The sequence below is a fragment of the Balearica regulorum genome, chromosome 8, assembly GCF_011004875.1.
Source record: "Balearica regulorum gibbericeps isolate bBalReg1 chromosome 8, bBalReg1.pri, whole genome shotgun sequence".
Taxonomy (NCBI): domain Eukaryota; kingdom Metazoa; phylum Chordata; class Aves; order Gruiformes; family Gruidae; genus Balearica; species Balearica regulorum.
This window is the reverse complement of record NC_046191.1, coordinates 9,581,782-9,602,730: the sequence shown is the minus strand read 5'-3', so window position 1 is coordinate 9,602,730 and position 20,949 is coordinate 9,581,782. Positions and strand designations below refer to the sequence as shown.

At 42.8% G+C, this 20,949-nt stretch overlaps 1 protein-coding gene across 2 annotated transcripts in view; it reads right to left on the bottom strand.

The window, feature by feature from the left end:
- TRABD2B (TraB domain containing 2B) overlaps positions 1-20,949 on the bottom strand; it is a 293,392-nt gene that overhangs the window by 126,732 nt on the left and 145,711 nt on the right. For both annotated transcript variants that reach the window (XM_075759455.1, XM_075759456.1), the window contains exon 3: positions 6,361-6,507. In XM_075759455.1, coding sequence (XP_075615570.1) covers positions 6,361-6,507 — 147 coding nt within the window. The remainder of the gene's footprint in view (positions 1-6,360; positions 6,508-20,949) is intronic.

Here is a 20,949-nt window from a genome sequence, read left to right as displayed (position 1 = left end):
ATCAGGAGCTCTCCTGAACTATGGGAAGGCAACATCTCTCCAGCAGCATCCTGCGCTACAGCCCAAAGAGGAGAAAGGTGGGAGACATCCTCTGCTTGCTATCGGGGCACAAGTGGCGATGAGCACACGTGTCACCAAACACCCAGGCAGTGTCGGGACTGCCATCAATGTTATTTTAACAAACACTCCTGGAAGCGTTACCGACCCTTCGCCTGGACCCAGAAGGAGAAACTCGTGGGACTGGCTCCCTTGGCGCCTGGGACAACCTTGCACTTGCTTCGCTGGAAAGCCTACAATCATTTTCCCTGGAAGAACGAGAGGCTGTGCCAGTTCGCCTGCACTTTGTTACTGCTGAAAATGATAAGATGCTTCCAAAGCGTTGCATTACAATAGCTGTGCCTTAGCTTTATGGATTTATCTTCCTTTGCCCTAGATAAAACTCCATTCCTTGGACAAATTAGGTCTGCTTGTCATTCAACACTCTACCTAATGGTCTCAGCTGCGTGTTTCTGCAGCTATTGAAGCTGGAGCATGCCACAGATAGTTTTCAGTGATTCGAGAAGTGAGCCAGAAACCCAGTTGTATTTTATCCAGAATGAGAATGAGGCAAGTTAATGATGTAATTAGACTTATCAGAACCCTTAAACCTTAGACAACAGGTTTAAATGCGGGATGATAACATTTTTAAAGGAGTACATAACACAACCTGGCGATTTACAAAGAGCAAGTGCATTGTGAAGTGATGCATGAAAGCTTTTCTTCTTTGGTTTAGGGAGGCTGACTACTGACATGGTGTTAGCGTATGAATCTCTAATGTCGTGTTATCAGGACCATCATATGCTTTTCAGAAGGTAACACCCACCGCATAAACACTGTTTTTCAGCATGAATCCACAGGAGTTTGAACTGCAGAAGCAACTCAAGATATGGGTGATATCATTCTTTAAGTTACATAAAAAGCTCAGCTGTTTCTGATGGACACAGCTTGAAGAAGGAGGCACAGCAAGCCCTGAGCACCTGAAAGGGGTTGAGACACATTTGCAGGCAAGCAACTTCATTGCATAGCTTGCTTTTCTGTGTAGGACAAAGCCAAGACTTCACCTCTCCTGGCAACAAGAAGGCTGTTATACTGAGGTGTGCATAAAGCCTGTAAACTGGGTTATTCACTGGCCTAACTTGCTTTCTTCACTTTGATATCCGGATGATGGCTGGGCCCACTGGGACTCACACGAAGCCTGCTGAAGGCATGGAAATATTAGACATTATTTCAATAAGCTTTCAATACAGTCTAAACCACACGCAAAACATAAAGGCTCGAGATGAAAGATGCTTTGTAAGTGGCAGGTATGACTCTTAAATTGCATTGTTAACCCTAAAATGGACAAGCAAATGACAAGTATGCAACCAGTAGGACCTGGCCTGAAGAAAACTGTCTATAAAGTAAGCAGTGTAGCTGCATGCCTCTGGTACACCAGACCAGCAACAAGAGAGGAGAAACCATCTTCTTCTGGAGAGAAGCCTCTCCTCACGTCAGGAGAATGGCTGAGGATAGACACAATAGCAGGAGACCACAGGTATAGTTTTTGGGAAGAGTTGAAGGAGAAATATCTTGGCCTCGGCTTTTCAATTTCCCTCTTAATAAAGTGTAGATAGGAATACAAGGAAACACAGAACCAGCTAATTCCATGCTGGCAAAGATGAATCTGCTTTACAGAATTGTCCTTAAAGAATTGAACATCTCGGAACCAAACACAGGAAGTAAATGGTGCAAGATATCCCTGAACCCAAAACTCTAGACATATCGATTTAAATAAAGACCTTTACATCAGATTTAGGGAACAAAATACAAGATAAATTGTTCTGCACCCTACTTTTTCCTCACCAAAGCTGCAGGTCATTAGGCAATTTTTTAACTGTCTCATGTAACAAAAAAATATTCTCTGGAGGTAGATAATTTTCTGATTTTGCACTAACAGATTTTTTGCATTTTAATGTATCTGGACATACTGACCTCAATTCCCTTGTGAGAGCATCAGACAGAATACAGAAGTTAAAGCTGCTGATCTAATCCAATGCCTCTCCACTTGTAGAGAAGTTTTTTTCAAAAGGAAAGAAAGAAACTACAACTTCTTTGAGGGGAAAAAGTCTGAAGAAAAAGCAGAAAATATGCCCATCCTATCTTTAACTTAGAATATTTTATCTTCAGTATCATTTTGACTCTTTGCCCAGAAACACCAATGTAAGCCTCTTGACTGCAGAAGTCACAACAGAATCAAGTATTTGCAGAAGGCTGTAGAAGCAGGAGAGATGTTTCCTACTCCACTTTTGGGTCATAGTCTAACTGAATAAACTCAGTCCCTTAAAATTTCATTATGTTTAAATAAGGATTTATACGTTTGGAAAAATGGTGCTTGGAAACAAAAAATTAAGAAAAAGAGAGAGAGAAAGGAATGAAGAATGTAATATAATCACAGGAAAAGCAGAGGTGTTTCCCCTTTCACTGTTCTTAATGAAAATAAAAAACCCCCAAACCCTGAAACAGAGAAGGATTTGTTTAGTCCTCCACTGTCATCAGTGCTGATGGCTCTGGGACAGGAAAACTGCAGGGATTTTGCTCACACCCCTCCATTTCAAGCACCTTACCCTGGCTAAACTGGGCTTCTCAACCCGACGGTGGGCAGCATCTCCCTGGGGTGGTCCTGTCCCAGTCCTCAGGAGCCAAAGTTGCAGTCTTCTGGCCTGGGGCCCAAGCTCCTGCTTGAGCCTAGGAAACAACTTTCCCTGCACTTTTTCTCCCAGTACCGTCCCTTCTGTGGACCCCCTTGGCACAGACTCGGTCCCAGAAGGACTCTGCCTTCTCCTCCCATTCGCCACAGGAGTCAACAACACTGGTGCTGAGAAACTGCAGATTTCCCAAACTCCCTCAGGGACGCTTAAGAGCATCAAGAATCTCATTTGTAACACCTCAAGTTAACAGTATTAGGATTTCCACTTCTGGTCCTTCCTTCTGCTCCAGGATGAGTTTTGCTTTAAAGGCATCTCAGCATCTTGCAGGCGGCTACTGAAGATGCTCCATCTCCCTAGATTCACACTAGAGGAATTTCGGAAGTTACTGCACCTATATACTCCCACCCACCACCACCACTGCCCCTGCAGCTATGTTAGACTTTCTCAGCTACTTCCCAGTTCATTACAGTGACCCAAACCAATGCCTTTGAACTGAGGCAACTGATGGACAGGTTCACCTTTATTCTGCAGCTCCCACTAACCTTCACGGGACAAGCAGGCACTAGTAACCTTATAAACAGCCCCCACATGAATCTTCAAAGAGTGAGAGTCACAACCGTTTGCCAGTCTCCCTGGCCACATGGGACTGGCCTCCACCGTTCACATAAGTGTTGAGTCTTACAACTCCATTCCTGATCTTCTATTCCTTTCTATGTGATACTTCAAAGTTGTGTTAATGGTACCAGCTCCAAGGACTTACCAGACCTCTGAAAAGCTAGGTCAACAGTTGGATATCACGGAAGAATGGGCACACCTTCTAAAAACACCGTGACACTCTTATCTCCCAAGACTGGCATGGGTACCTGCCCTGAAGTTTAAGTGATGATACATCTCACTTGGGATATTTATAGTTTTTCTGCACTTGTAGGCCAATTGTTTGTTGTCACCTGATGAGACCTGTAATAGTGTCTCAGACCATGATAAATCCCTGTGCCTACATTTAATGTCTGAAGAGAAAGATCCCATGGGAGATTCTTCATGTGCAATATTTAAGCCAGGCTAACCTAATTTCATAACCAAATGGCAAAGACTCTCTATGGCAAAGACAGTCTATCATCCTTGCAAAAACCACACAAAATAAACTTTGGAATTACCACAACTGACAAAAGTTGACCTGAATAGGGAGTTTATTTTAGGTTTTAATTTTCTATTTTGTTCTGCTTGCAATTAAAAGTAAATGGTATAAAGCTGGTTTATAAAAACACTACCAAACAAAAAACCTCTTTACTCAAATTAAAAACAACAACCCATGAGAGGAAAATACTCCACAACATTTAAAGTTCTGCAGGGACTAGTATACATATAGGGATTTTAATTGTCCATGGCTTGTAAGTGTTATAATCTCTATCAACTGCATGCACTCTGGGACCATGACTAACAGCACTGCTTGAACTCTGATTGGTTGTTGGCTTCTTTCTTCTTTCTTTAACACTGTTTTTAAACTCACATTTGATCCAACAATTTGCAGGGATAAAGAAGTTTTTACACCAATTTGTTCCTCTCAAGTCTAACCCACAGGTCTGTTACAGGACATTGTGTCAACAACTCACAGATGTCTGCAAGTCAATGCAACCAATGTGAAACCACAACTTGTCTCAAGGACTAAGGCTTTCTCGCTGGAGAAATTAAACTGATAGAGATTAAAAGACAACATGGGACATTCAGATGCCAGGACTGTGTTCGTGGTTTTACCTACTAGTTGTCCTTCCTTTGCATCCATGACAAATATACCACCACACCTTGCAAGAGTTATTTCTCTAAAATCATTATGTATTTATCTATATCTCATGTGCTGTGCCTCGACATTGCAGCAATAGTTACAACTACTGACTTCTCCAGGATCCTCTAAAGTCATGAGCTCTCTACCTTTCTGAACTCACACAACCCATCTTTAGAGATGTATTCCTACCTGAGTTGCCTTCTCCCTTTACTTTTCAGTGCAAGACTGTCCAGAATGAACAGCTCTGGCTGCTTTGGTACTACACAGACTTCTGTTTCAGTACTGCCATGTTAACCACCCCGTTATGTCCTGCTTAGTCATGCTAAAACAATGCTTCACTTTCTAGAACAGGATTAACTGAGCAACCTGGTCTAGTGAAGAGTGTTCCTGCCCATGGCAGTGGGTTGGAACTAGATGATCTTTAAGGTCCCTTCCAACCCAAACCATTCTATGATTCTATGAACTGGGACAGCAAAGGGTTTTCCCATTCATTACCATCAACCACTCTTTCTGCTATTTGAAAATGGTAACCAGATAGGGGAAAAGAGGAGACATGACTATTTGTCCAGAGTTTAATGACCTCTGATTGTCCAAGCTGATGTCATTTTGCTCCTGTCAAGGGGCAGGCTAGTTCTGTGATAGGTGACATGGAAAGGCAGCTCCAGCTGCTGCTAGGTGTCTTTCACGTTCCTACCTGGAACTTCTCAGAGGGGCACAGAAGACCTCTGGAAAAACACCTGTGTTGTGGAGCACAGCTGGGAGACTTTGTTACCTTACAGCTAGGTTGGAGCCATGCTCACTTTCCCAGCTGTTCCTCTAAGAAACAAGTGACCCACAGAGCCCTGTGCAACTCAAGATAGCAATGGCAAGACAAGATGTCTCAGAGACCTCTGCCTCAATCAACAGACTGAGTTTACCCTATCTCAGCTCTCTCTTGAAGTCACATAGTTATCCTTGACTTGCGTTTGCTACTGGTAAACCACTATCACGATGTAATAGACTTTCACTGGCAAAACACATATAATACTGTGGCTGCCAAAGTTTATACGGGTCCCCTTCAAGTAAGTCACTGCACTGAACCTGCGAACATTTATCAAAAAAAGGAGAGGTAGGAGATGACATTCAAAGACCAAGTTTCCATAGCATTAACAGGAAAGGAGAAAGAGGAACCTACATATTAAATGAGAATCTCAAAATCTGCCATGAACTATCAAACCGGTCTGGAAAGCAGATTTTTGCCCCATTGAGAGTTTTTAATAGCATTGGATAACTAAGATAAACAGAGACTGAAGGGCTGCATGAGACACATACAAAATTATTGAATTATGACATGTTTGAGAAGTTATTTACTTTACAGATTATTTACATAAGGTTCACTTCCTCTTCATATATAAGCTCAAATATTACAAAGATTTTTTTATCCCCCCCCCCCCCCCCTTAATGAGGGGACTACATTCAACAGCCCCACAAACATCTATAATTAACTTTTTTTCAGGGACATTTCTAGGAAAGTTTTCCAGGCAGTCCCTTCCCCAGAGCCCAAGCAGTACCGCGGAAACTCTGCTCTCTCACTAGGCAAATGAGGCACATGTGGAAGGAAAACACAGGGCATCAAAAGGAAGAGAGGAAAGAGGAGATGGAGTATAAAGTGATGACCTTGAGAACAAAGCTTTAATTATTGCTGTGCTACAGGCACCTGATAAGCTTTATGCCTGGCTCTTAATGTCTCTGTACCTCAATTCACCTCAATTTTAATGAATACAGATCATTATATCCAGTGTAGAAACTTTAGATTAGGCTTAAAGCAGCTGGTTTTTCTCAATTAGCTGGCCCATCCACAACGCTTTTGCTTACCTGAGAAGTGTCATGGTTGAATATGACAGCGTTCAGGTCTCCACAGTTATAATGCTTGATGAGATCTTCAGTGGTATACGGGGCCTGCAAACTACCTGCTCGGAGGCTTTCATGTTGGAGCAGAGTTTGGTTTAGAGCAAACAGCACCTGTAGAAATGCAGACAGGAAAAACATGGAGCAGTTAAAAATATTAGGAATCAAAGCAACAAAGCCTAAAAGGCCAAACTTTGAAAAACTCTCTTGCACTTGAAATCTGTTGACCCGTCCTGGCCCACAGTAACAAGGGCTGGTCTCTAGGCATTCCCAACTGGAAAGAGGATCAGATGCAAAGTCCTCTACTAGTAGAAGACTTTATTATAAGACCTTTAATATTCCTCATAAAGTATACCTTCACAACACATACTTGTATTGCTCAGAGATCATGGTCTGAGGACTTTTAGGCTATCTTTGCTCACTACTTGGCTACATGAGAGACACTGAAATGAGAAAGCCCCTAAATCTGGAAGCTTTTATTGCCTTTGACTGTTTCCTGTCCGCTAGCATAAATCCAAAGCCCAAATTCAGTCAGAAGGTTTCTGACAAAAATAAAAATCTTCCAAACTTCTGAAGTCACAGTTGCAGTATTTGGACTGTCTGCATGCTTCTAGTAGCAGAAATTTTAGGAAATTCATTATTAGTCTCCCTCCTTTAGTCTTTCCCCCTTCACCCACCCCTTTGCAAAGTGAACAGAGATACTGAATTGTAACACTCTGCCAGCAGACTAGTTGAGTCTCCCCATCCCAAACCTGAAAACACCGAGAAACCAGAAGCACTCTTTACTATATAATTTAGGTAATCAAAAAAATAAATGTCCATAAAGATTATTTTTTTTTCTTTGCATTACCAAAAAGGTTACTAAATTTCACATGAATTACCACAAATCTTTTCATATTTGTGATAGACTGTGGGAGTAATTTATACCAGTTACTGAACCACCAAGTCTGGGCTTTTCATGTTCAGCTTTCCAAGAACCTTTCAAAGAAACTTGATAAAAAGTAGATGAATAAATCAGAAGAACAGCAGTCAAGACAGTTTGCCACAAATTATACAAATAGGCAAACACTTTTTTCCTAAAATAATATGATATGCAGTGACTGAAAATCCAGAGTTCTGAAAAATTATATTGATGTGTCATTTTTCATGAAAAGACTCCTGCCTCCCTCACTCTTACATTTCACCACATTTTCAGCTTCTCTCATTTATAACAGCAGTGCCCTATCCATCCCAAAGAAGAACCATCATCTCAAAATCTGGGTAAAGGAACCCATGCTGAGCTCCAGCTGGCCCAGCTAGGCTGCAGTCTGTGACACATATTCTTTCTTACGTTTGTAACTTTAAGCAACTGAACCCACTTTAAGGAATGAAACTCAGAGAAGTTTAAAATTAACAATGTACATATGTATTCGCAGGATGGAAGTCCTTATTAGTTTAAAATTATGATTTCCATTGAAGTTTATCTGAAGGAAAGGAAACAGTCCATTGTATTTACTTCTGCAAAACCTCAGGTATATAACAAGTATGATCTGAGATTTTTTTTTTTTTAAATCAAAATAATAAAAGTATCTGCAGGGCATTAACAGCATCTTAATACAAAGCTGTTACATGCTAACTAACATACACAAATTGGTTGAGGAAAAACAAATGTTACTTTTTAATTTACTTTTAAAAATATAGTCTTTCAACTGAACTTGTTATACCTCAATTCGGCAATCGGTTCCCCATTAAGATACGAGCCTAAAAGATTTCCTTGCCCAAATCTAAGGGTCTCTTCAGGCTTTTCTACAAAGAGATCAATCTTGCCCAGGACCACAGCCTGAAGTTAAGCATCTTCCTAACTTAGTTTTTCTCTAATTTAAAAAATCTGCAAAAAACACAGTTTGAAAAATTTCTAACCTTTGAAAGGATCTGAGCTTTTTCTTTTTCCCCTAAGGGCTACAGCTCAAAGAGGAAATGGTTCATCCCAGGATTTCCTGGGGATTCTAAACATTTTGGCTAATAAAAATAAAAGCTTAGAAAAACGTTGACAGGAAAACTGAGAGCAGAGCTTTTCCCAAAATGCTTTTAGTAAAATCCTTCTCATTTCTGATTTTTTAAACAATGGATGTTGCTGGATTTTTATATACAAAAATATGTATACACACAGGCACGCACATATACAAACCACCAACAAACCCTGAGGATAAGACAGGGTGTTTTATGATAAAATATTAAGAAGGCGATAAACAAATCCTTACTTTACTCCCAATGCTTCCCACGTCCTTATTCTGGCTTCCTGGGGAAACCAGTCCTATGCATTAATGCTCTGGGTCTGTCTGTCTGTCTCCTCCTAATAAATTTGGAGCCTATTAGCTGATTTCAGTCACATTTGCAGAGGGTTAGAGGTCTTAAAGAAAATTGCCTGGACGTTCCTTGAAAATAAGTGCCGGGTTGCACAAAAGCCCACAGTACAAGTTCACTTCTTATAGGACGCCAAAGCCTCCACATGAGAATGAGTTATTTGGAGTTTATAATAGGAGGTGGATCCTGGCGCACAGGAGCCCAGATTTCATTACTGCCAGGATGTTCGTGTCCCCGCTCACATTTGGGACCTAGAGGTGATGCCGGCCACCAGCTGAATTCCAGCATGCAGCTACCACTGTGTGGGAGCTCATTGCTGGGCTCAAACTGCTGCCCAAAAAGCAACTCAAGAGATTTTATTCTGAGAGAGTTAAAATTAGAAACTGAACACTTTACTACACTAAAGGAAAACTGTAACCACTTAAACAGATTTCTAGAGAAGTCTTGCTTAATCAAGCCATAACCACCATGGTTTTTGGTTGGGCAGCTCAAAACAAACTTAAAGAGAAGTGAGGTCTCATCACAGCCACTCGCTTGTTGGCTGGATTTGTAGACCATTTCCTTCAGAGTCAGGTTAAAGCCATCTTAAAACCTGAATTTATTTTTCCTTACTGTTCAGATAATGCCACAAAACCAATGCTGTTTCCTTTCCTTCTCTCTATCTTAATGTCAGTGACCCCACGACCTCCAGCCTAAACCCCTATCTGAGTTAAATCTCCCAGAGGTGCCTGAGATTACTGAACAACTGATGACTTCAAAATAAACACACTTAGAGCAACTACCTATACACAGTCCCACCTAATAAATATAGCAGACAGTATTTGTTCTGGGAAGTGATGGGAAGTTATGACTTCAGCTCTGGGAAAGTGCATTTTTATTCACACTGGCGCGCTTTGAAAGCCATTTTTGCACAGCTGTCTCTGGCCCCGTTTGGGACTGATCAACCATGGACAACTCACCCTGCCAGGAGGAAGCCTTTTTATCTGAGCGGTGTTGTTCTGCTGTACAAAGCTGCAACACAACATACAGATTTTATCTGGCTGTATGGAGACACCAGCTCAGCCCTTAGGGCAGACCTATGGATCCTGTTGTACTGCCTGAGAAGGTGGGTACCACCAATTCCACACAGTGCCAGGAACCACCAGGCCAGACAGTTTAGCAGCACTTTTGCATAGCCTATGGCCATCTCAAGGACATGGGGGCCAGACCAGTCATTTCTGCCATGGCAAGGTCAGAAGGGATGCAGCAGAGCTGGGACAGGGAAGAGCTCTTGCATCACTGGTGCAACTGAGGGATCCCCAGCAGGTGGGAGGTCTGTGGGAACTTCAAGTTTCATTTCTTGGTGAAGGTTTCTTACATTTCTTACGTTCATGCCAACTGTTCCCACCATCATCCAACAGTATCTGTGCTTTTACCTTTGCTCTTTTGCCTCTATGATCTTGGGCACTTCAGTTGCAACCAAATCTGCAGCAGCCAGGCTTTCCCACTCACGTGTAAGCTCTCTCCAGACCTCAACGAGGGACCAAACAAGCCCAATGCAGACCATAGCTAACATCTTTACTTATCACCTTGACACTCAAATAGTATTTCCCCCTCCACACCTCTGGATTACAGAGCCAGGAGGAGTCACACATGAATGGAAGGCATGGGTTACAAAAGTCTACCTCACATATAAATCAACTGGAATGTTTAAGGCATTTAACTTCCAACTTCAAACAGATGAAACATTAGAAAATCTCCAAACCCCTCATATAAAGCAAGCAGACAAAACTGCATTGGGTCTCAAGGTTTCAAAGGAGGCTGGCATTGCATAAAAGTTTTGGTACCAGCACTTGTGCAAGTTGCCTTGGGACAGTTTGAACTTTGTTTTGCAAGCCCATGGGAAAGGTTGGAGGTTTGATTTTATGTGAGATTTTAATGAGATTTGGCTTTTAGGCAAGTAAACCCAATCCACAGAAACAGATCTAAAAAAGCATTGCCACCTTTTCAAACAGGGAGGGGAAGTGAATAGATGTGTACCTGGACCGGGCTTAGGAACACTTTAGCCTTTCCACCAGAAATCGTGTTCTTCAATGTATTTGGTTTTGGGAGCAAAGCTAGACAAAAATCCCACTTGTTCCAAGGTACTCTCACAAACCTTCACGTATCATGATTTATTGTGCCACAAGTCTGCAAATTCAGACTGGACGTTTGAAGGCTCCTGAAGGCCAGCAACATGTTACTGCTGTATGTGATAGCTAAAGAGCTGGAATCATGGCCTTTGTACAGGACAGTTTTCTCCTCATCCATCTTACGTGCATCTGTTCCTTGCTGAAGAGAATAAAAAAAAGCCCAGAAAACAAAAAACAAGTTAACCCTTATCAAATACAGCATCATGCCAGCTTGTAGGGTCTTTTGGTCATAAGGTCCTGAATGGCATGAAAGAAGAAATAAGATGGTTACTTTTTGAAAAGATGCTGTTGAGAACATGGATTCTTTGCCTTGATCATCACTGAACATCAGCTCAAGGATGCAGAGTTAGCCGTATCCTTTCAGCTCCACATTTTTAATACTTTTGCATAGGTGAGTGAGGTGACTTTGGTTGCTTATCCTGAATGCTCACATGCTTTGTCAGAAATCAATTTCTGACAGACTCTGACAGCAGCTTAACTCTGTGCCTGTCACCTTGGCTAGGAGGTAGTACTATGGATTTCTAACCAAGCAGAAAGGTTGCTTCAATTTGTCTGACTATGGTCCCATATGGTGCCACAATGGAAGAACAGCTTCATGGGGGTATCTAAGAGGCCGTTGTAAAATGAGACAAGGAAACTTTATTACCAGATAAAATACTTGAGAGGTCTCAAACCTTCTTATGAAATATATTGCTAATAAGATAGACAACAAATTCAGGAATTACAACAGAAGAAACAAATTTTGTGTTAAGCTGAAGACAAATGGACCTGTGTTCACTATACAGGAGACTTAAGAATGAAAGGCAACCCTGAGGAAACTATCAGGCCAAACTTTGGTGCTCAGACAAATTTCACTCTTACGTGACTGGGGAGAAATGACTTTCCAGTCCTAAATTTACCAAGACTGAACTACAAACATTGTATTCACAGGACTCTGGTAGCTGGAGTTACAGGATGACCCCTGCATAGAACCATGTTTAATAATAATACCACAAAAACAAGTACTTAAATTTCATACTATGATGTCAGCTCTTGAGCAGACAACTATTGTTTTCCTCTGCTCTCTCTTTTGGACACATGCCACCACAACGCAAATACTAAATAAGCATTACTGGAAGCATCTGAGCATCCTGTCAGTGCTGCAATTGCAATTCCAGCAAAGAAATGCCTACTTGCTTGCTTGGTTTAAAACAAGCTGCAACATAAATATTGAGGTATACAGTTCTTTAGGGGTTCTTCTTTTGTTGTTATCCTTCTCTGTACTCAAACAGAAAATCAAATATATAGTTTCAGGTCAAAATAGTGGCTTGGGAAGAAAAAAAAAAAGAAAAGAAAAGAAATAAAAAACCCAAGTCCCCGATTTTCCAGATTAATGAAAAGCAATAAAAGTGTTTGCCCAAATCTGTTCAGTTCCATTGGTTTCCAGAAGACGGGTTTCCCCTTCCCTTGAATCTCTTGCGCTGTTGCTAGGAATTAGTGAGCTGTGAAACTCACCTAATGAGGTCAGCATCAGGAAATAGCTCCACAAAAACAGGTCCCGGAGGATCTACTAAAGGACTCCCCCAGTGTCCAAACGAAATCCTGGATGCATCGGCACATTGTACAGCCGGGGCTGCGGGAGGAACGCGCCCGACTTTGTTGTTGTTGTTCCTATAAAGGGACAGCTAAGGAAAGTGAAACTATTAACTCATCCACTGGAATTTCTCCTCACAAAACCGTGCCCCCTGTTAAAGCTCCCATAAAAGCCTTTCAGCTAGTTGGTTCCATATGTTCCCCAAACCCGCAGTTATTGCTTCTGAAAGGCAGGAGTAGTTAACAGTCTGCGGCTTGGCACTGACCAGGGAGACCTAAGGACCTCGCTTTTTCCCCCTCCCTTTCAAACTGCCAATTAACCAGTTTAATAAAACAGTTTGAATCTGACCGAGGCGCTTGGAGAAACCCCTAACCACCACCTATCCTACTGGCCTAGCCACAACAGTCGCCCGCGGGGATGGCCTGCCGTGGAGCAGTCACACTACTGATGTGCAGCCCTGGGACTGTGACTGGTTTTCTCTATGCTGAGAAAGCCGCAGGGAGATTGGGGCTCCAGCCTTCAGCTCTGCATGCCCAAAGCTGCTCCTGAAGTTGACTTCCAAGAGCTTGACTTCAGCACCCAGATTCTTCTCTTTACGCAGAGTTCCCATGATGAACTTGCACGTGCAAAAGTCTTTTTTTTTTTTTTCTGTATTTTCTTTGTGGTTGATTGAATCAAGGCATTCAAAACCAACAGAAACAATTCCTAGAGAGAAAACATTGCAACGTGCATGAGACCTCTGTTCCCTCATCCCCAAGCCCCCCAAGCCAAAGGAGCAGCTAGTTGATAGCAGCTCTCACACATTCCCTGGGCTGACCTGACTATACTATTGCTTCTGCACCAAGTTCTGGGCTTCAGCCCAGAGTTAACATCATTAACTCAGAGCCTGGAGCACAGTTGTTTGGGGTTTCGGTAGGTTATCAGGTCAGCTAGCTACAGTTTGTACTCTTAGATACAAGTCTTCCCTTGCACAAGGCCATTAAAACAACAAATAAAGACTATGGAGTAAAAACCTAATCTCAGTTAATTTCAGTCTTGACAACAGTTTAGAAACATTGTATCATACCCTATATATATATATATATATATATATATATATATAAAAACACCCACCTTAAGTAGGTCAAAATACCCCAAAACAAATTCTGCAGCATGTAAACTGAAGTCAACAGCAGCTGTACCACAGGCACTACTGGAAGAAGGTTAGATCTGAAACCTTTTCTTCTAAATGTAGTGAACTGTGTCAGTTTCTAAAGGTCCAGATTAATCAGAAGAAAGGGAAGCGGGGGGGGAAAGAGCTTTGATATGGAATTTCCATCCCTTCCCCTTCTTTGAACCACCACGCTGCAGTGGAAGGAGGTTTTAGTTTCAATGCCATCACCACATCGTCAGCACGGTCTCTTCTGCCAATAACTCAGCTTGACATCCAAACAGCAATGGTGTAAGTGAGCAGGAACTGTGGAGGATAACTCTCTGCTTTGGTCAATGCCCAAATTCAAGCTTAGGCAAATAAATTAAGAAATAACAGGAGCAAGGATTTGCAACTTAATCAAAACTGAATCACTGGAAGGGATAGAACTACTTCTGTTAAACTTGCAGCCTAAACGTATGGCCTTTGTGGATTTCGTATGTAGGATTTACTTGCACTAGTACTCTTGCACAGGCCCAGTTTCTCAGTTGTAGTGAGTTCAGTAAATTCATTTTCATGACTAAACCTACCTAAAGGCTAAATATTTGCAACAAAAGAGTTACACTCTGAGCAGTCAGTTTCCTCAATGCTTTTCTGGTTAAAGTGCAACAAGTTCTAGTAACCAACATCTTGTCCGGCAGTGATGGCTTGCAGGTCCAAGTGCCACTAGACTTCTGGTCTGCAGTCTTAGATCTTGTCAACAAAAAGGTAAACAGATGGTAAAATCAATTCATAAATCTAGGACTGCACTCTCAAGGGGAGACAATATATTTTTTGGTATTGGAAAGACCATTACAGGGACAAAAGGCTGGGGCACTCAGCTGACGTGAACGGACCCAACCCCACAAAGAGAAAGGAGATGGACTGTGTGATACTGGATGATGGCTGTCTAAACTAACACCTCCTGACCACGTGAAACCCGGAGGTGTAGAGGAAGGCAGAGACATTTCTCACCCAGGCAAAGCAGGCAGTGGTCCAGCAGAACGAACTGGACATGGCCCGGCTGCCTATTCGGTGATGCCCCAGGCTTGGCTGCAAGCCCGGCTCCTGCATGCCCTTTGGTCCCCCTCTGTCCTTCCTGTGCCACCACCTCCGCAAGCCTGGCTTGGCCAGTTATTCCTGTCCTGTAGGTATCTCACCACTTGAAAACCCATGTGTTCAGAAACCCCAATGCTGCCTCCATGTCAGGGAAGTTCCCCCATGTAACTAAAGAGTTTTGTGAGCACTAGAAGTTTGTGAGAAGGTTTGCGGAGAAGAGCAGCACTCCAGGAGAGTTGCTGCAGGGGCCATAGCACATTGATCCAAAGTTGTCATTGAAACAAGAGCAGTCATCCCAGATAAGTCCAACACCTGAAGTGTCCAGTAACAGATACTTTGGGAAAGAATGTAAGAAATGAGGTGAGCAGAGGGTGAGCTTTTTTAAGACACCACTTCCCATCTTTTGGAAATCTGCCAGCTGAGGAGCTTGCAATTGAAAATACCTCTTCTCCTATCACTCCTTCCCACCCATCTCCCTGCTCCCCATGCCTTTACCTCAAAATTATAACCGCGCTCAGTTTCACCACTCCATTTAGAAGTAGTCAGCTGCCTGATCTATGCACAGAGAAAGTCACAGCCTGCTACTCTGCTCAGCAATTGCATTCCCCGAATTGATGCCTGGCAGGATGCCCAAAGGGTAGTGCCCACCATGGATCGCTTTCCCCCACCTTAAATGGGCACATTGTCCTTGCTTTCAGGATCATCATTTTCAAAGGGGGCACCTGAAATCCTTCCCAAGAACCTGAAACCATGTTTGTGCTCTTGATGCGCAAGTAGAACTGTTACCGGGCCCATATGGGGTTTCGATTTTATGTTTTTTGTCTCCACCGTAACAGGAGGAATGTGGGAACATGCCCTGAGCAGAACGTATCAGTCGGCCCCGGTGACGAGTGAGCTGCAACGAAAGGGGCATCCTCACAGAAAAAAGCAAAGAGCTAGCGGGTTTGGGGAACTCCCGGTTTTAGGCACCCAGCCTGAGATATTTTTTTTTAAAAAGCCTGGTTTCATGATATGCTAAGCATTCACCCATTGAAAAATGCAACCTGTCCTGGGTGTATTTAATTTGGGGTTTTATTCATATTACTGCTTAATTTTGAACTGTTTCTTTTTAATTACCAGCTGAAGCTACATAGTAAAATGGACTAGCCCCGCAGGCATGTTTTTCTTTCTATTATATTACAGCGAGGCAGCAGATTAACTCCTTCAGCCATCCCAGCTTAACACCTCACCATGCCAGCATGGCCCCTTTCCAGATTGCTGCTCTTGCAGCAAGAACGGCTGAAGGGGACAAAGATATATGTCCTGAATTTCCAACCCCCAGCCCTGGGTATCAGCAGAAACAGGTGCCAACTGCCACGTATGTCAGCATGCTGGAGCGTAAATCACAGCCCATCGGGAAGGGGAGCACTTTCCAGTGAGCCAGGTGGAGCTACAGCCTCTGGCCAAGGACAAACAGGTTGGGGCAACAACTGTCTCAGTTTTCCAGTCTCCACGTGAGCATGACCGAGTCAGCAGCTGTGGAAAAGGGAATGTTTCCTAAGCCTGAAGGTGACTGTGTCCTCATGAGGTCAGCAGGAAAAAAAAAAAAAAAGTCAAGATTTGGAACAGCATAAGAAAAGGAAACCTTCAAGAGGAAGCAGGGAGTTGGACTCAGCAGGGATCCACACTTGTTTTTGGGTTGGCTGGGTTTTTTCAGCTTAGCATTATCTCAAGTTTGAATTAATTTTACTATGCAAAAGGATGTTACCATTGGACGAACAAGTGAACAACCATGGGGTACCCCATTTCTGTTAATAAACACAGGGCTTGGACTGCAGCCTGCTCACTTCATGTCTTCCTCACTTAGAAAAAAAACCCATGTCATTAAGCAGAACAGCTGATGGGATCACATCCGTGCCAGCTGTCATGGGGCACAGTGATCCCTGGGTGGCCTCACCAGGGTAACCCCTCTTTCCTCCTAGAAATTCATAGTTTTTCAACCCTCAGGATCAGCTTCAGGGTTGCAATGCAGAGGGAGCCTGCACATGGTGTGAGTAGTGCACTGCCCATCAAAGCAGCAGCTGGAGCAAAAGGTTTATTTCCTTAAAAGTATCCAAGAACCCGGCACAAACAGCATGATTTTTGCAAATAAAGATGCTGCATTGGCCCAAGAGTCCCTAGGCCCAGAAAGAAGGGTTCACCTGATCCTCCTGCTGACAGAAAGAGGGTTTGCGGGCGCAGAAGCAGTGCGCAAGTGAACAGCCCCTGCCCTAGGCCACCTCCTCCTCCAGCAAAAAGCCAGCGCACAGGGAGCTTGTCTGCAAAACAATTAGGCAGGGACTAACAACAGATGGCCACAAAAATCCTGCAGACAACTGCTTGGAGGCGTATTTTATCAAAGCCTGGGAAAGGGCACCGAAGGTGATCAATCATAATTCACTGGAAAGACAAGCAGGTGCTTTGCGGGAGGGCAAGGCTGGAGCCACACCACTGTGCTCCTCAAAGGCAGTCTGCTGGGGTCCCTCTGTGGGGCAGCAGCCTGCCGCTGAAAATGGACCCTTTAAAGTGCTCTCACTGATCCATGCACTGCGGCTGGTACGCGGAGGTTTTAGCATGGAGCTGCAACCCTTGCCACAAGCAACTGCTCATCTCATCCCCAGGTCCTCTGTCCAAGGGGACAGACAGGAAAAGCTACAGACACAGCCAGGAGTTTAACAAGAAAAAAATGCAGCAGGTCCTGCTTCAGCTGTCTTTCTGAGGGAGATGCAGCAAAAGGCAGATGTAGAAGCAGAGATGCCCAAGACAAGAAAATGTCACTTTGGAGCTTGAGGCACATGGGCAAGACTGCCTGGAGGGAGAGGAGGAGGCACCAGATCCACATGCTGCTGCCCTTATGGCCTGGGGAGCACTGTATACTCCCTGTATAGTGTTAGAGCCCTGTTGCAGTCTACAGGATTTTTGCCTGGAAGGAGCAAATTACATAAAAATTATTCAATATTCAGTTAGCCAGGGAAAGAAGGTGACCTTCCCGTCAAATCACAGCAGCTCAAGTTTCTAATATCATCTACTTGTAGCAAAGCGCTTGCCTTCAAACTAAGCAGAGAACAAGAATAATCACTTACTATTCACTGAGTTATTTACATCAATTATTCAGCAAATAAATTCAGCTAACAAATAGCTTCAAGGAAACTGCAATCCTTTCACAATCAAGTTGCCGAGATAGAAGAAATTTATAAAATTATTTGTAGCAAACTACTCTGCTAGCTTTCAAGGTCAGAATGATAAATTTAGACACTTTATTTTCTACTATATATTGGGCTCCCTCAATGTAATTCTGTTGTTTATGAATTATGGGAGGCTATTTTTCAAGAGACAGCTATTACTGCTGTAGTTTCATTATCATTAGGACTGAAAGATCAGATTGCTTGAACCTTTTTTAAGCCTAGGCTAAATAGCCTCCATTCCAGTCAGAGAATGCCTATGAAACCAGCCACCAGAGCGGATATGCTGCTAAGGAATCAAGAGTGTTTGTAGATTTTTGCTCTCCTCACTAGAGCCAAGAATCAGATACTGCTGTAAAGCATTTACATAAATTGGCAAATTCTGCCAGCACTTAAGTAACATTTTTTCCTTGTTCTTCTAACTAGGAAGAAAGAATCTAGAAGAACATTCTTTGCACAGCTTCAAATATTCCTGAAGGCAGGCTATTGCCCCATGTAAATAATAATAAAAAAAAGACAATTAGCATTGCTTTCAGGCACCATTCTGGTTCACACACAGAAATAGCAGAGAAAATACGTGAAAAAGAGATAAGCCTCAGATTGACCTTCTGCCCCTTCAGGCCCATCTTCCCACTCCTTGCATGCACTCCCAGAAGAGGAAATGCATTCCCCAAAGTAGAATCAAAAAAATCTGTTACCCCTCCCCTCTTTTTCCTTGCCTGATCAATACAGATGCTCTGTAAATACACCCACATGTAAGGAAGCACATGTTGCCTTCCCCTGAAACACTCTGTGAACATTCAGCAGGTTGTACCCTCTGCAGCTGTGCTTCACCAGGAAGATTCCCAGAAATCCTACAGCCATTGCTGACACTGGACATAGGGACACAGCTCAGACAAGTTCTGGAGACTCCAAGGTGAAAAAAGCAACTCCCCAAAGCAAATCTCTTTGCTGTTACCCCAGAATAGTATAGGTGAATAGTAGTCTTTTGCACAATCACAACAGCAGTGCTGGAGCTCAGAGGCTTCAGCCCACTCTTTTACTTCAGGACAGCAGAGAAGCCATCCAACGAGGAATCTCAAAACAGTGGTGGGGGTACTAAGCAGAGCACAGAGGATCACTTCCAGCTTTAATTTCAGTTCTTAAGCCTAACTCCTAGGAGCACAAGGAGTTTCAGAGCCAGTCTCAGCTGGTGTAATTTAGCATCATTTTGATGATTTACACTCGCTGAAATCCTGCCTGCACGCCCTGGAGGAGGAGGAGAAGGAGAAGGGGATGATGCAGGGGGTAGGAAATGACATCCTTCACAAACCTGTGGGGGATCAGCTCATTTTGAAGATAACATCTGTTCTGCATTTCTTCCCTGCTCATGATCTTTATATCTTCCCTAAAGTAGGTAAGAAGGGGAGTAGGCTCAGGTGGTTTTATAGACCAAGTTCTTTGCAGATGTAAGCTGGCTGGCTTAGTTTTCCCCAACTAAGCTTTGCTCATTCACTTGACAGGGGATTTTTTCCCATGTTTATATTTTGTACAAGAGCAGTTAAGCTTGCCATTTAACTCTTCCTCAAATCTTGAGATATAATTATCAAATTATAACAATCTTACTTAGATTTTGAATAGCAAATGCTCAGGATCACTTAGAAATGAGCTGTGTGTCTGGAATTATTCATTAAGAGACTCCAAATGATGAATACATCTGAGAAAACTGTCAGACAGTTAATACAGAGAGGCAAAAATTGAACAGATTGCAAAAGAAGTTACCCAAGCTCTGGTAACTAGAAGTTACTTGATTCAGAGTGTTAGGATACAAACATTACTAAGACAAAGACTTCATGGAGTCTTGTTTAAACTGCAAATTCTGACTCTTTTTCTGATGCGGTGACCTCTCCTCTTTGCTTTTAGGATGCTAAATTACATTTTAGTTTGCCTGTTTTCATCACATTTTGCTTTGGGCACAAATGATTGAGAGAAAAAGCTCTGCTCTTTCTATGCTGATAGAAATTGAAAAGAGATTAACCAAAAAGCAATAAACTATTCCCTCTGAATTGCTAGCCCTAAATTTTCTTATTAGTGTCTACCCACACTAATTTGAAACTTAGCAATGCTGGTTTTCTCCAAAGCTGTCAGCTGAAATAAGCTAGTTCTGTTCCTTGCAGGCTGCATTTGCCAAAGATCTTTCTGCTTTCAAAACATGCCCCCTCCACCAAATATATCAAGATTGCTGCCCTTTTCAGAATTTCCCATAGGTACATGGCAACGTTAAAGAGGGAGTAAAACTAGCATGGTATTTTTCAAGTTATTGTCATGGGAATGCTTTGTACACAAGAATGTCAAAGCAAAGTCAAGCCCTGTGCAGAGTGCTGAAGGTAGATGGATGAGTGTATGAGTCAGTTACTTGCAGAGATTGCAGACCTACACCATTAAAGAGAGTCTTGAGAGGAGGACTGCTGATGCAAGAAGATAGTAGTTCCGAGAAAGATCCACAAAATCTCTTTCAATTACAATGGGAGTTGCTCAAGAAAAGCAATTCACATTGTCTTCTCTTTGGACTTGTAAGAGCATTGGGAATGGCAGAGCAGAAGTCCCTGTAGCATTGTATAAAGTCTCCAATCCATCCCTAACCATCTCAAGGTACTTTTTCCAGTTTCTTCTCTGATAAATTCAGAAGATCTGGCACCTAAAAGTTTCCAGACAATATTGTAAGCCACCTATTCCAGACTAAGTTGAGTCCCCTTGCCCCAGTTGTACTGCATGACCAGGAGACCAATTCCCAGCTGGCACTGGCATTTCTCAGAACTGGTCCTGCTGCCTAGCATGCAGTCTTGGGCACAATTTGACCCTTTGTATTCACAACTAAATGCTACCAGATGGATGCATCAGTTCAAAGGCTGGTGGAAACAATTAAGATTACAGGAAGCCACATTTATCCTTCCACCTATAGCACTGAATTAATCATGGCTGATAGGGATCTAAACAGAGCAACGAGGTCTTGCCTTCGTGTCCCACTCAAGCCCCTGATTTATATCACTACGTGTCAAGAGA